The sequence below is a fragment of the Gobio gobio genome (genome assembly GCF_949357685.1).
Source record: "Gobio gobio genome assembly, chromosome: 6".
Classification (NCBI taxonomy): Eukaryota; Metazoa; Chordata; class Actinopteri; order Cypriniformes; family Gobionidae; genus Gobio; species Gobio gobio.
This window is the reverse complement of record NC_137102.1, coordinates 35,646,755-35,661,018: the sequence shown is the minus strand read 5'-3', so window position 1 is coordinate 35,661,018 and position 14,264 is coordinate 35,646,755. Positions and strand designations below refer to the sequence as shown.

General features: G+C 38.2%; 1 protein-coding gene across 3 annotated transcripts; it reads left to right on the top strand.

The window, feature by feature from the left end:
• The first annotated feature begins 275 nt into the window (after positions 1-275).
• On the top strand, positions 276-13,981 carry LOC307127998 (myosin heavy chain, fast skeletal muscle-like). 3 transcript variants are annotated; one of them, XM_079819510.1, is made up of 41 exons: positions 276-310; positions 433-475; positions 1,824-2,042; positions 2,115-2,258; positions 2,340-2,496; positions 2,603-2,630; positions 2,793-2,901; positions 3,050-3,142; positions 3,250-3,313; positions 3,407-3,505; positions 3,588-3,691; positions 3,774-3,912; positions 4,173-4,291; positions 4,389-4,538; positions 4,631-4,801; positions 4,892-5,192; positions 5,294-5,358; positions 5,437-5,524; positions 5,617-5,734; positions 5,819-5,942; positions 6,047-6,183; positions 6,277-6,532; positions 6,625-6,867; positions 6,955-7,131; positions 7,221-7,366; positions 7,462-7,552; positions 7,656-8,045; positions 8,951-9,077; positions 9,315-9,433; positions 9,520-9,716; positions 9,800-9,983; positions 10,088-10,253; positions 10,733-10,857; positions 10,947-11,255; positions 11,375-11,578; positions 11,662-11,787; positions 11,879-12,049; positions 12,142-12,246; positions 12,376-12,471; positions 12,578-12,709; positions 12,936-13,981. In XM_079819510.1, the coding sequence occupies exons 3-41, from the start codon at positions 1,836-1,838 to the stop codon at positions 12,948-12,950; spliced, it is 5,796 nt and encodes a 1,931-aa protein (XP_079675636.1). In that variant the 5' UTR covers positions 276-310; positions 433-475; positions 1,824-1,835; the 3' UTR covers positions 12,951-13,981. The 3 variants fall into 3 exon arrangements, with proteins under 3 accessions (XP_079675636.1, XP_079675638.1, XP_079675637.1); XM_079819512.1 differs by having other exon boundaries at positions 433-479; XM_079819511.1 differs by lacking the exon at positions 433-475 and having other exon boundaries at positions 277-310.
• The last annotated feature ends 283 nt before the right edge of the window (positions 13,982-14,264 follow it).

The following is a 14,264-nucleotide window of genomic DNA, read 5'->3' as shown; positions in this document are numbered from 1 at the left end:
ATATGTCAAAGTAAGATATTAATAGACTAAAAATAAATAATTATAATACACATGAACTCTGAGATTGAAGCTGTTACCTATATATTTTTAAGCAATAAAGGTTTGACTTATGACTGATTCCATTAGGTAGGATGTTTGTGAGTCTTTCCATAAAGTTCTTATAAAATGGGTCAAGAAAGCTTATCATATATCAGAATATATGAGGTTACCCATGTATAGATTCTGCTTAGTGTGCATGATCAACTTCTATAAAAGCCAAGAGGGTAGACCAGAAGGGATGCAGAGAAGACCTCAGAAGTTCCATCCAGTGGTAAGAGCCTGTAGTGATTGTGACTGAAGGGCATTTTATCATCATCACCTATGCATCTGTACTTAAAGTAACTGTGTTTTTTTATTTATTTATACATTTTAATGAATTTAATTTTCTTTTAGTTCAAGGGTAGATAAAATTGCATCTGGTCTCACAGGACAAAAGGCAAGTGAGTTTATGATTCAGTGTGTGGATTAGGGTAGAGGAAAACAGTTGTTATAGTCTGTATTATAGATGAAAACTGGGGAAGCATGTTGCTTTCAAAAACTTGGTTAATTTATTTTCAAATAAATGTGTTTAAAATGTAAGATGAATTTAAGGAAGGGGTCCCATTGACCCTTTATTTAAGGGCCAAGCATATTGTATTTGGTTTTTATTGTGTGTTGGATTGTATTCTGTTTTTCTCCATTCACTTTTGAGTCTATGAGAGCCCATAGAACCCCTTGTGGGAAAGTTATACAAATTTGGCACAAGCATAGAGGATAGTCTGAACATGAAACACAGCAAATGTGGAGTCTTTAACTCAAACCCTCTAGCACCACAAACTATCCATACTTGTACTCTTGCTAATAACTTGAAAACTGTTAAAAAACAAACAAAAAAAATCTTAACTCATGGTGAGTTGATTGCTCCCTTTGATCTAGTTTTCTGTTATGATATATACATGTATGTCAACTATTTATAAGTGGCTATATCTCTTAAATTAAATTAAACATTTTCACCAAATTTGACACCTTTCTGTGTAGACTCGAAAAGGAAAAAGAAGCGGGAAAGGGCCAATTGATGATGCTAAAATATAGCAAAACATGAAATTGGCTCTATACAGAACTGTTGGCATGCAGTGTTGCTATCATAATCTATGATGACATTTGCATAAATATAAATCATTAGAAAGATCTAAAGTTTTATCGTAACATTAAATTATTATGATAAAAAATCTGTGACAGTAATTTCTTCATTTTTGTCAGGAAATCTTATGCATCCACGAAGAAAAAAAACCCAAATACACTTATCTACAGTGGAGAAATTTTTTAATTTTTTCTATTTTTACCCAATACAGGGTGTTGTGAGCATTAGCGAGTACACACATGTAATTTAATCCATGCTCGTAGCCGGAGGATGCACTCTAGCAGAAAGTCCACAAGTGAGACTCATAGTCGACAGTGAGAATCTCTGTATTGACCTGAAACTTCATATATGCCACAATTCATACTGTACTGTATGTGCTGTGTCCTGACAACAGCATATCAGTTTCATCACCAGAAAGACATATTCAGCCTCTATATTCTATTCAGTTTTTGCCGTTCATGGGCCCCTTACCTGCTTCTTGCTTGCTATCTAAATGTTTATCTAGTATTGTTTTATGTGTCTGTATTCATGTGTAATCCTAAACTTAGGAATATGCCTCTTTCCTAACACAATTCATGTGTTTCATTTCATGAGTCTTGCCTTTATTGTTACATGAAATATTGATTACATTTTTCATGCATAAGTTTATATTTTCTCTCTTTAGTAAGCCGCCACCATGAGTACGGACGCGGAGATGGCCGCTTATGGCAAGGCTTCCATTTACCTTCGTAAGCCTGAGAAGGAGAGAATCGAGGCTCAAACCAAACCATTTGATGCCAAGTCTGCCTGCTATGTGGCTGATGTCAAAGAGTTGTACCTCAAGGGAACAATCAAGAGCAAAGACGGTGGCAAAGTCACAGTTGTTTTGCTTGACACTAAGGAGGTAATTTTTAATTTAAATGACTTATCACATTGTTTTATTTTATATCTAATATCTAATTTATCACATTAACAGGAAAGAGTTGCTAAGGAAGAAGATGTCTACCCAATGAATCCTCCCAAGTATGACAAGATTGAGGACATGGCCATGATGACCCATCTCAATGAAGCCTCTGTGCTGTATAACCTCAAAGAGCGTTATGCTGCATGGATGATCTATGTAAATTCTGAAACATAAAAAAGCATTTAAGCTCAATTTGTCTGTGTTATTGCAATCTGACCACTTCTCTGCTCATTTCAGACTTACTCTGGACTCTTCTGCGCAACTGTGAACCCCTACAAGTGGCTCCCAGTGTATGATTCAGAAGTGGTGAGTGCTTACAGAGGCAAAAAGCGTATGGAGGCCCCACCCCACATCTTCTCTGTCTCTGACAACGCCTATCAGTTTATGCAGACTGGTAAGACTTTATGGAATTGAATTCTGTAGAATTCATTAAGGTGAATTAGATGATGCTGTTAACATAAGAAATATTTACCGGATATTTTACAAATTACAATCAACAGATAGAGAAAACCAGTCTGTCCTGATTACGTAAGTATTTTCTTTTAATCTTAGACCTTGACAAAAATAAAACATTTAAAGTATAATGCAGATGGCAAATCTATATGGAGATATTTAGTAAATATAATTGAATATACTTTGAAAAGTCTACATGTCTTTTAATCATCTGTTTTCTAATCTCTCATAAACCAGTGGAGAATCCGGTGCTGGAAAGACTGTGAACACCAAACGTGTCATCCAGTACTTTGCCACAGTTGCAGTGTCAGGTGGTGAGAAGAAGAAAGAGGACAGCAAAATAAAGGTGTGAGATATAAACTATGTCATATATATTATTTTGAAAGATGTTACACTCGTCTCACAAACTATATGATGTGTGAATTTGTGAAATGCCTGCAAACAGTCTTTAAATGTAAAATAACTTTTAAAAAATAACCCTTCAAACAACACAGGGCTCTCTTGAGGACCAGATCATTGCTGCCAACCCTCTGCTTGAGTCTTATGGTAATGCCAAGACTGTGAGAAATGACAACTCCTCTCGTTTTGTAAGTTCACCACTTTTTATTTACAGTAAAGTTGGTCAGTTGTGTTTGATTTTTCTATACAGAGTTATTTTATTTATTTATGTATTATGCTATTTTGTTTTAAACAGGGTAAATTCATCAGAATTCACTTCGGCACATCTGGAAAACTGGCCAGTGCTGACATTGAGACATGTAGGTGGACATAATTTCATTGATCCATCTGGCACATTTGTCTTTGTCTGTCACTCTTCAGATGATTGTGACTCAAGTACATTCTCTCAACAGATCTGCTGGAGAAGTCTAGAGTGTCATTCCAGCTTCCAGATGAGAGAGGCTACCACATCTTCTACCAGATGATGACCAACCATAAGCCTGAGCTGATTGGTAGGTGCACATATTTCATTCAGTGTTTAAATGCCAGATAATATTGTAAGATACTCTTTCAAAAAATCGATGTATTTTACAGAAATGACGCTCATCACCACCAACCCATATGACTTCCCCATGTGCAGTCAGGGTCAGATCACAGTGGCCAGCATTGATGATAAAGTGGAGCTGGATGCTACTGATGTGAGTCATTGCTGTTTGAACATTGACATATTCTATATAAATATGGAAAATCATAGATCTCATTCTTTTCTGTAATTTACAGGACGCTATTGACATTCTGGGTTTCAATAATGAGGAGAAAATGGGTATCTACAAGTTTACTGGAGCTGTGCTTCATCATGGTAACATGAAGTTCAAGCAGAAGCAGCGTGAGGAGCAGGCTGAGCCTGATGGCAATGAGGGTGAGACTTCTCGGTCTAATTGCTTATTTTTCATTCTGGCCTTTACAATAGTAACAGTTGCATTGACTTTGCTGATAAATCACAGAACTTGTGTGTAAAATGTTTAGTGTAAATATAAATTAGAAGTATGCAACGCTGTGCATAAAAATAAATCAAAAAATAAAAGTGACAGTACTTGGTGCCTGATTTATTATAATTTTTACACATGCACAAAAGACTCTTTAGAGCAAAGACAATTTATTTTAAAATGTATTTAACAGAGGCTGACAAAATTGCCTACCTTCTGGGTTTGAACTCTGCTGATATGCTGAAGGCTTTGTGCTACCCCAGAGTCAAGGTCGGAAATGAGTATGTGACCAAAGGCCAGACAGTGCCACAGGTATAGTAACATTTCCAGCATGTCCATGTGTTTTACCTAAAATTCTGGCTAATTATTGCAGATGCAGAATAAATTATCCACTCTATTATTCTTACAGGTGTACAACTCGGTTAGTGCATTGGCCAAATCTATCTATGAGAGGATGTTCTTGTGGATGGTCATTCGTATCAACCAGATGTTGGACACAAAACAACAAAGAAATTTCTACATTGGTGTGCTGGATATTGCTGGCTTTGAGATCTTTGATGTAAGAATGATTCTTGTATCTATTTTTATGTCAAATTGAATCATATTCAGTATTTAGTCAGTGAATGTTTCTGTTATTTTTTCTTCCATCAGTACAACAGCATGGAGCAGCTGTGCATCAACTTCACCAATGAGAAACTGCAACAGTTTTTCAACCACACCATGTTTGTTCTGGAACAAGAAGAATACAAGAAGGAGGGCATTATTTGGGAGTTCATTGACTTTGGCATGGACTTGGCTTCTTGCATAGAGCTCATTGAAAAGGTTTTTAATGGTTTATGAATTTATTAATTTCCATTGTCTATTCTCAAAATCTTATATTTTTGGTAATAAACAACATTCTTTTATAAACAGCCCATGGGTATCTTCTCCATCCTTGAAGAGGAGTGCATGTTCCCCAAGGCTTCAGACGCTTCCTTCAAGAACAAGCTGTATGATCAGCATCTTGGCAAGAACAAAGCTTTCGAGAAACCAAAGCCTGCCAAAGGCAAGGCTGAAGCCCACTTCTCCCTAGTTCACTACGCTGGAACTGTGGACTACAACGTCACTGGCTGGTTGGACAAGAACAAGGATCCATTAAATGATTCTGTTTTGCTGCTGTACCAGAAGTCTTCTAACAAGCTGCTGGCTACCCTCTACCCACCTGTTGTTGAGGGTAAAGAAAAAAATCGATTTAACTGAACTTGAATTCAATTTTGAAATTTCTTTCTTGTTTTTTGCATTTATACATGTTCCTTTGTACTTTTATATCAATAGATACTACTAAAAAGGGAGGCAAGAAGAAGGGTGGTTCCATGCAGACTGTGTCCTCCCAGTTCAGGGTATGTATAGAGATGACATCACAGCAATATTGAACAAAAGAAATTCAAAGCATTCCAACCCTTTTCTATTCTCCACAGGAGAACTTGGGTAAACTCATGACCAACTTGAGGAGCACTCACCCTCACTTTGTGCGCTGCCTGATTCCTAATGAGTCCAAGACTCCAGGTAAAGTATTAAAAAGCTTACAGATATTCTGGCACTCAATATATATGATGAAGTTAATTTACCAAGTTCATGGTGTGAACTGTTCATTATAGGTCTCATGGAGAACTTCCTGGTTATCCACCAGCTGAGGTGTAACGGTGTACTGGAAGGTATCAGAATTTGCAGAAAGGGCTTCCCCAGCAGAATCCAATATGGTGACTTTAAGCAGAGGTAAATGGGACTACGTGAAAATACAATTTCCTGTAGGAGGCTCCTAATTAAAAGACATTAAGTATTTTGATTCATTTTCCACAGATACAAGGTGCTGAATGCCGCGGTTATCCCAGATGGACAGTTTATGGATAACAAGAAGGCCAGTGAGAAACTCCTGGGATCCATCGACGTTGATCATGAGGAGTACAAATTCGGACACACAAAGGTTCATATTCAGCTTTACAACTTTCAAAGATTCACTGATCCTGATCATAAAGCCTATACAGGATAAATCAATATCTTTTGATTTATTTTTTTACATAAATTCAGGTGTTCTTCAAAGCTGGTCTTCTGGGTACTCTTGAGGAGATGCGTGATGAGAAACTGGCTGCTCTGGTCACAATGACTCAGGCTCTCGGCCGTGGCTACGTGATGAGGAAGGCGTTTGTGAAAATGACGGAAAGCAGGTTAGTATTGTCATGAGTAAAGATAACATCAATGATAACAGTGCAAACAGTACATATTGATGATTATGCCATTTAATGATGAATTATTCACAGGGACTCCATTTACACTATCCAATACAACATCCGCTCATTCATGAATGTCAAACACTGGCCATGGATGAAGGTTTACTACAAGATTAAGCCTTTGCTGAAGACTGCGGAGACTGAGAAGGAGCTGTCAAGCATGAAAGAGGAATTTGCAAAATGCAAAGAGGCTTTAGCAAAGTCTGAAGCCAAAAAGAAGGAGCTTGAAGAGAAGATGGTATCACTGCTGCAAGAGAAAAATGATCTGCAGCTGCAAGTAGCATCTGTGAGAACATTTCCTTGAATTAACTGAATTTTGGCTCTATTAAAAATGAGCAATATGGTTTCCAATGAAATAGCAATCTATTTTATCAACAGGAATCTGAGGGTCTCTCTGATGCTGAGGAGAGGTGTGAGGGTCTGATCAAGAGCAAAATCCAGCTTGAAGCTAAACTCAAAGAGACAACTGAGAGACTGGAGGATGAGGAAGAAATCAATGCTGAACTGACAGCCAAGAAGAGGAAACTAGAGGATGAGTGCTCTGAGCTGAAGAAAGACATTGATGACCTGGAGCTCACCTTGGCTAAAGTGGAGAAGGAGAAACATGCCACTGAGAATAAGGTTGGTTTAAGATTAGATTTAATATTTGTTTTATATATTGATATAGAATATGAATTAATGTAAGCTTATTTGGAACAAAACACACAGGTCAAGAACTTGACTGAGGAAATGGCAGCTCAGGATGAGAGCATAGCCAAACTTACGAAGGAGAAGAAAGCCCTCCAAGAGGCACATCAGCAGACACTGGATGATCTTCAGGCCGAGGAGGACAAAGTCAACAGCTTGACCAAATCCAAGACAAAGCTTGAGCAGCAAGTTGATGATGTGAGTTTATTATGTAAATTAATTATATAAATTCATCAATTCAACTGTTTTCTGCTGTGAACATACTTTTATATATCATTGTCCTGTAGCTTGAGGGTTCCCTTGAACAAGAGAAGAAGCTTCGCATGGATCTTGAGAGATCCAAGAGAAAGCTTGAAGGTGACCTGAAATTAGCCCAAGAGTCTGTCATGGACCTGGAGAATGACAAGCAGCAATCTGATGAAAAAATTAAAAAGTAATTAAAGCAGGACATCTTTGAAAACATTGAAAACTTTTATGGTTGTGTTATCATTTTTTTTTTTACAACTACTTATTGTTGAACACCCGCAGGAAAGAATTTGAAACAAGTCAGCTTCTCAGCAAGATAGAAGATGAACAATCTCTGGGTGCTCAACTCCAAAAGAAGATCAAGGAGCTTCAGGTATTTTGAGTTTTGTTTTTAAAACTAAAGATCTAAAAGACTAAAAGATAATTATGATCAAATACAGATAACCAAAAATCTAATTGACTACTTTCCACCATAGGCTCGCATTGAGGAACTGGAGGAAGAGATCGAGGCCGAGCGCGCTGCTCGTGCCAAGGTTGAGAAGCAGAGGGCTGATCTCTCCAGGGAACTTGAGGAGATCAGTGAGAGGCTTGAGGAGGCTGGAGGAGCAACTTCTGCTCAGATCGAGATGAATAAGAAGCGAGAAGCTGAATTTCAGAAGCTGCGTCGTGATCTTGAAGAGTCCACCCTCCAGCATGAAGCTACTGCTGCTGCCCTCCGCAAGAAGCAGGCAGACAGTGTGGCCGAGCTGGGAGAGCAAATCGACAACCTGCAGCGTGTCAAGCAGAAGCTTGAGAAAGAGAAGAGCGAATACAAAATGGAGATTGACGATCTTTCCAGCAACATGGAAGCTGTTGCCAAAGCAAAGGTTGAGAAATATTCTAAATAATATATTTGACCCGTGCTGGCAAAATGAGTCGGAATGCGCACAGGCTAACTGCGAGCTACAGGCAAAACAAATGAAAAATTTAAATTTTGGTCAAAAAAAATTTTCATTCACAAAAATGTGTTCATGAAGCCCTCTTCTAGTGATCCCAATGCTCCAAATAGTAATTCAACATTAAAAAGTATCTTTAGTTGTACATTTTCACGGCATTCCAACTTTGAATATTCATAGTGAATTCTTGATGGTCTGAACCAATGAAATGTGATTGTCAAACTGATGCTGATGATCTTACCTGGCTGACTGACAGATCCGAAGTGTGCGCACAAATACACTTCTCAGACGATCGTATGATGCCAATATACACATGAACACAGAATTACAGTATTTCAAAATATCTGTCTTGGCAAGTATTCACGTAAACATTATCTGTTATGTCTTAAGTTAACGTTTGGTTAACTGTTGGGGAAAAATTAGATCCTTGCATTACAGTAGGTCTTAATATATTGGCTGTATTTCTCAATGTTAATCAAACAATTGTGGTATCATGAAAAAATTGTTGAGAATATATTTTTCCTATAGGTATGCATTTTAACTTGGCGTGTTACTTTACCATGGGATTATGCATTACCAGGGATTTTAAGGTATGGTTGCTAGGTGATTTTGTTTTGGAACCTTCAGAAAACTTTAACTCGATTTTTCTCAAAATTGACTAATAATGACTGATAGGTGTAGCTCAGTGCTTTTATGCCTGGTTCCAACAAATCATACATCATTATAATAGTGAAAATAATTTAGATTTTTGTAAATGTGCTGATTGTGACTCATTTTCCCAGCATATAAGAAGTCTTGGAGTTTTTGAAATATCTAATGACTTTTTTATTTTACAGGGCAATCTTGAGAAGATGTGCCGCACACTTGAGGACCAACTTAGTGAAATTAAGTCCAAGAATGATGAGAACATTCGACAGTTAAATGATCTCAGTACTCAAAGAGCAAGATTTCAGACTGAAAATGGTAATTAATGACAAATTATGACCAATCATGAACAAATTAATATTGTCAAAAGTAATTAATGTCAATAATTAACAATAATCAGTAATAATTAGCAACAATAATTAATCAAACATTACAAATAACACTGTAACAAAGTCTTGTTAGATGACTTTTTTATGTTGACTAATACAATCTTACATCCATGTATTTTGAAATGAACTGATCACAATCTGACACAATGAATGTGAAACTGTATAGGTGAGCTTGGCCGTCAGCTGGAGGAGAAGGAGGCTCTGGTTTCTCAGCTCACCAGAGGCAAACAAGCTTCTACTCAGCAAACTGAGGAGCTTAAGAGGCATGTTGAAGAGGAAGTTAAGGTAATACAGCATAATCAATACATGTACAAACTTGTCAATTTCTTTACTGTAGAGACAAGCTAATATTATGTTACCTTGTCTCCTAGGCTAAGAACGCACTGGCCCATGCTGTGCAATCAGCCCGTCATGACTGTGACTTGCTCCGTGAGCAGTTTGAGGAAGAGCAGGAGGCAAAGGCTGAGCTGCAGCGGGGAATGTCAAAGGCCAACAGTGAGGTTGCTCAGTGGAGAACTAAATATGAAACGGATGCCATCCAGCGCACTGAAGAGCTTGAAGAGTCCAAGTATGTATATTATTGTATTATATTCCCAATTCTCACAGCTATTTTATAGATTAGATTTCAAAATAGTGTGTGTTACTTAATAGGAAGAAGCTGGCTCAGCGTCTGCAAGAGGCAGAGGAACAAGTTGAGGCAGTGAACTCCAAATGTGCATCTCTGGAGAAGACCAAACAAAGACTCCAGGGTGAGGTGGAGGACCTCATGATTGATGTGGAGAGAGCCAATGGTTTGGCTGCCAACCTTGACAAGAAGCAGAGGAACTTTGACAAGGTAAACAATTTTAGTCTTATGATATTCTCTTTGTAAATATTGCTGGAATGGGCTTTGTTTAACATTTTTTAAACAAATTCTATCCTGAAATATCTCCATCAAAGGTCCTGGCAGAATGGAAGCAGAAATATGAGGAAGGTCAGGCAGAGCTGGAAGGTGCCCAGAAAGAGGCTCGTTCACTCAGCACTGAACTGTTCAAGATGAAGAACTCCTATGAGGAGAGTATGGATCACCTGGAGACCCTCAAGAGAGAGAACAAGAATCTGCAGCGTAAGAATGAAACCGTTAAATTAGAAAAAGTTGAAGGTATAGTTCACCCAAAATTGAAAATTATTTCATTAATTAATCCCCCTCATGTTGTTCCAAAATCACGAGACTTTCGTTAATCTTCAGAACACAAATGAAGATCTTTTTGATGAAATCTGAGAGCTTTCTGTCCCGCTCAAATCATATGGATTAGTTTCACGATCATTCTATGAACTTTTTGAAATGTGAAAGTGTCAATTGCGTAGCTGTCTATGGAGGGGCAGAAAGCTCTCAAATTTCATCAAAAAGATCTTCATTTGTGTTCCGAAGATTAACGAAAGTCTCATGAGTTTGGAACGACATGATGGTAAACAATTAATGACAATTTTCTTTTTTGGGTGAACTATGCCTTTAATGTTCTAATTTTAGTGAGCATTAAAAAGTAAGCACATATGATTAATTAATGTTCATTATGATAAATATTATATTTTTTCTTTCTATAGAGGAGATTTCAGATCTGACAGAGCAGTTAGGTGAGACTGGTAAGAGCATCCATGAGCTGGAAAAGGCCAAGAAGACAGTGGAGACTGAGAAGTCAGAGATTCAGACCGCCCTGGAAGAGGCTGAAGTCAGTATCTGGAGATCAATATGGAATTATTGCTAGAACTTGCATGAATGCTGTGGTCTTCATGCATATTTTCATTTTATATTTCATAGGGCACCCTGGAGCATGAGGAGTCCAAGATTCTTCGTGTCCAGCTCGAGCTAAACCAGATCAAAGGAGAGATTGACAGGAAGCTTGCAGAGAAGGATGAGGAGATGGAGCAGATCAAGAGGAACAGCCAGAGGGTCATTGAATCCATGCAGGGCACTCTGGACTCTGAAGTCAGGAGCAGAAATGATGCCCTGAGAATCAAGAAGAAGATGGAGGGAGACCTTAATGAGATGGAGATTCAGCTGAGCCATGCCAATCGCCAGGCGGCTGAGGCCCAGAAACAGCTCAGGAATGTTCAGGGACAACTCAAGGTATGTGACATCTGTTCGACTTTGGGATGTATTCATATTTTTTATAATCTAACATATGTTAAGTAAAGCCCAACAGAAACCACTTGAAATGCTCATTGTAAAGCTTTTGTAATTTTCAGGATGCCCAACTGCACCTTGATGATGCCCAGAGAGGAGAGGAAGACATGAAGGAGCAGGTGGCCATGGTGGAGCGCAGAAACACTCTGATGCAGTCTGAGATTGAGGAGCTGAGAGCTGCTCTGGAGCAGACCGAGAGAGGCCGCAAAGTGGCTGAACAAGAGCTGGTGGATATAAGCGAGCGTGTTGGGCTGCTGCACTCTCAGGTAAGTGCACATTGTTTCCCAGATTTTTAAAGAAATTGAGAGCATCATTCAAAATGTTCAAACTGTTGCTTTCCATTTTGTAGAACACAAGTCTCCTAAATACCAAGAAGAAGCTTGAGGCTGACCTTATTCATGTCCAGAGTGAAGTTGATGACACTGTACAGGAAGCCAGAAATGCAGAGGAGAAGGCCAAGAAGGCCATCACTGATGTGAGCAACAGTAGCTTCCAAATGTTTCACAAGACACTTGTATACTTTAAAAAAAATGTGGATCTAATGAATTTCTGCATTCATGCAAAAGGCTGCATTGATGGCAGAAGAGCTGAAGAAGGAGCAGGACACAAGTTCTCACCTTGAGAGGATGAAGAAGAATCTGGAGGTCACAGTGAAGGACCTGCAGCACCGTCTGGATGAAGCTGAGAATCTGGCCATGAAGGGAGGAAAGAAACAACTCCAGAAGTTGGAGTCCAGAGTAAGCCTCTTTGTAGTTATGATGTGGGCAAAGTGAAGTTTGTTATATTCTAATATATTATGATTTGTTTGACTAACAATAATATTCTTTAGGTCCATGAGCTTGAGGCTGAAGTTGAAGCAGAGCAAAGACGTGGAGTTGATGCTGTTAAGGGCGTCCGCAAATATGAGAGGAGAGTCAAGGAGCTCACCTACCAGGTATGGCCATATTCCTCATTCCTCAAGTTTGTTCAGACAAAAGAGTTTGCATAATAGTGTATGTACTGACAATGCCTAATTTTAGTAAAGGATCAAGACTTAATCTAGTAAATGTGTATTTTTTTGAAGACTGACGAGGACAAGAAGAACATCAGCAGACTACAGGATCTGGTGGACAAATTGCAGCTGAAGGTCAAAGCCTACAAGAGGCAGTCTGAAGAGGCGGTATGTAAAATATAATAGAACATCTTGACACTGTATTTATTTATAATGGAATGCTAATTTGATGATATGTGATACATGAACCATATATATATATATAAACCTTTAGGAGGAACAAGCAAACACTCACCTGTCCAAGTTGAGGAAGGTGCAGAATGAGCTTGAGGAGGCTGAGGAGCGTGCTGATATTTCTGAGTCTCAGGTCAACAAGCTCAAAGTTAAGAGCCGTGATGCTGGAAAGGTTAGACTGATGAGTTTTTTTTGTTTGTTTGTTCATTATTTATTCAACTTGTTTATCCAAATACATGAACTATCTCTTAGCAAAAGTAGTGGAACTATGATAATTGCATTATTCTGATAATTGCATTATCCTGTATGATATTGCCACATCAGTATTCTTTTCATTATGTAAAGTGGAGCGCATTTTTGTTAATAAGGCTAATGTTTGCCTCTTCCTTCTTTCACAGGTCAAAGAAGAATGAATCTTTAAAACTTGAAAGGAGCATTTACTGAAGTCATATAATATGAATATTTATTGTAAAAGTACCTGTCTTAATAAACCTGTATATTTCAGCAAATAATTAGCCTTTGAGTGATTTTCAGCAAGATACACTATTATAGAATACAAATATTATACAATACACTATTATACAATAGAAATATCTGATGTATGACTACATACCTGGTCACTTCATGCATTTTCTCTGATTGGATAGTTATCTAATTTGTTAAAACTGTTCCATCTACACTTGTCCACATAAATGTGTAGTCTCCCTGAAAAGGGGAACAGAAATATTTTAAAGAACAGACAACACGAACACTTGTTGTTTTTCCCTCAATCTCTGTATTATGAAAACATTAAACATAAAAACATTCAATTATGCACAAAATAAGCATGAAATGCATACCAATTTGCATTTCATTTTCTTTATACACAATGGCCCTCATTTATCAAAAGTGCGTACACCAAATTTCCAGCGTACACCTGGCGTACACCCAAAACCACGGTGACTTTGAGATTTATCAATATGGACGTTGGCGTACGGCACGCTCAAATCCTACGCCAGCTCAGGAGGTGGTGTACGCACGTTTTGAGTTGAACCCTATTCACACGGGATAAGTAGGCTATTATCTGGGGACCTCGTGTGATTTAGAGATTACTCCCCCACATCTGAATTTTGCGTGGCGCATTCGCACGGGATAAGTTGTGATTTTACTCAAATTTACTGACTTATCTCCCGGATATGATGTAAAGACTTGAAAATGTTTTTTCGTTATAGATATAGCTGTATGAAATTAAACAGTCGTATCGATATCATTTTGATTGTTTTATAATAATAAAAATAATTTTGTTCAGTTAGAGAACAGACGCAATTAAAAACGTAACTGAGCAATATAATAACAATATACGACGGAAGATTCAGTTTCTAGCTAAATGTAAAAGTGCCCATTTAAGCGAGTTGTCATTGTACTGTTCTGTTTTTGTGTTTTTCATTAAAGGTCCCATGGCATGAAATTTTCATTGTATGAGGTTTTTCAACATTAATATGAGTTCCCCTAGCCTGAATATTGTCCCCAAGTGGATAGAAATGTTGATCGGTGTAACCCCGAGTTCTGGCTGTCTTTCTCTGCCTTTGAGAAAATGACAGGCCAGACGAACCAATCCTGAAGTCTCCTGGTTTGACGTCCAAGCAGGAACGGTTACCTCCCTTTCCTCCGCCCAGAGAATCTGGCACGCCCATGCAAACGCTCGAGAGATCAAGGCTTGTGAACGAGTGAATGCTGGCAGTTTCTCA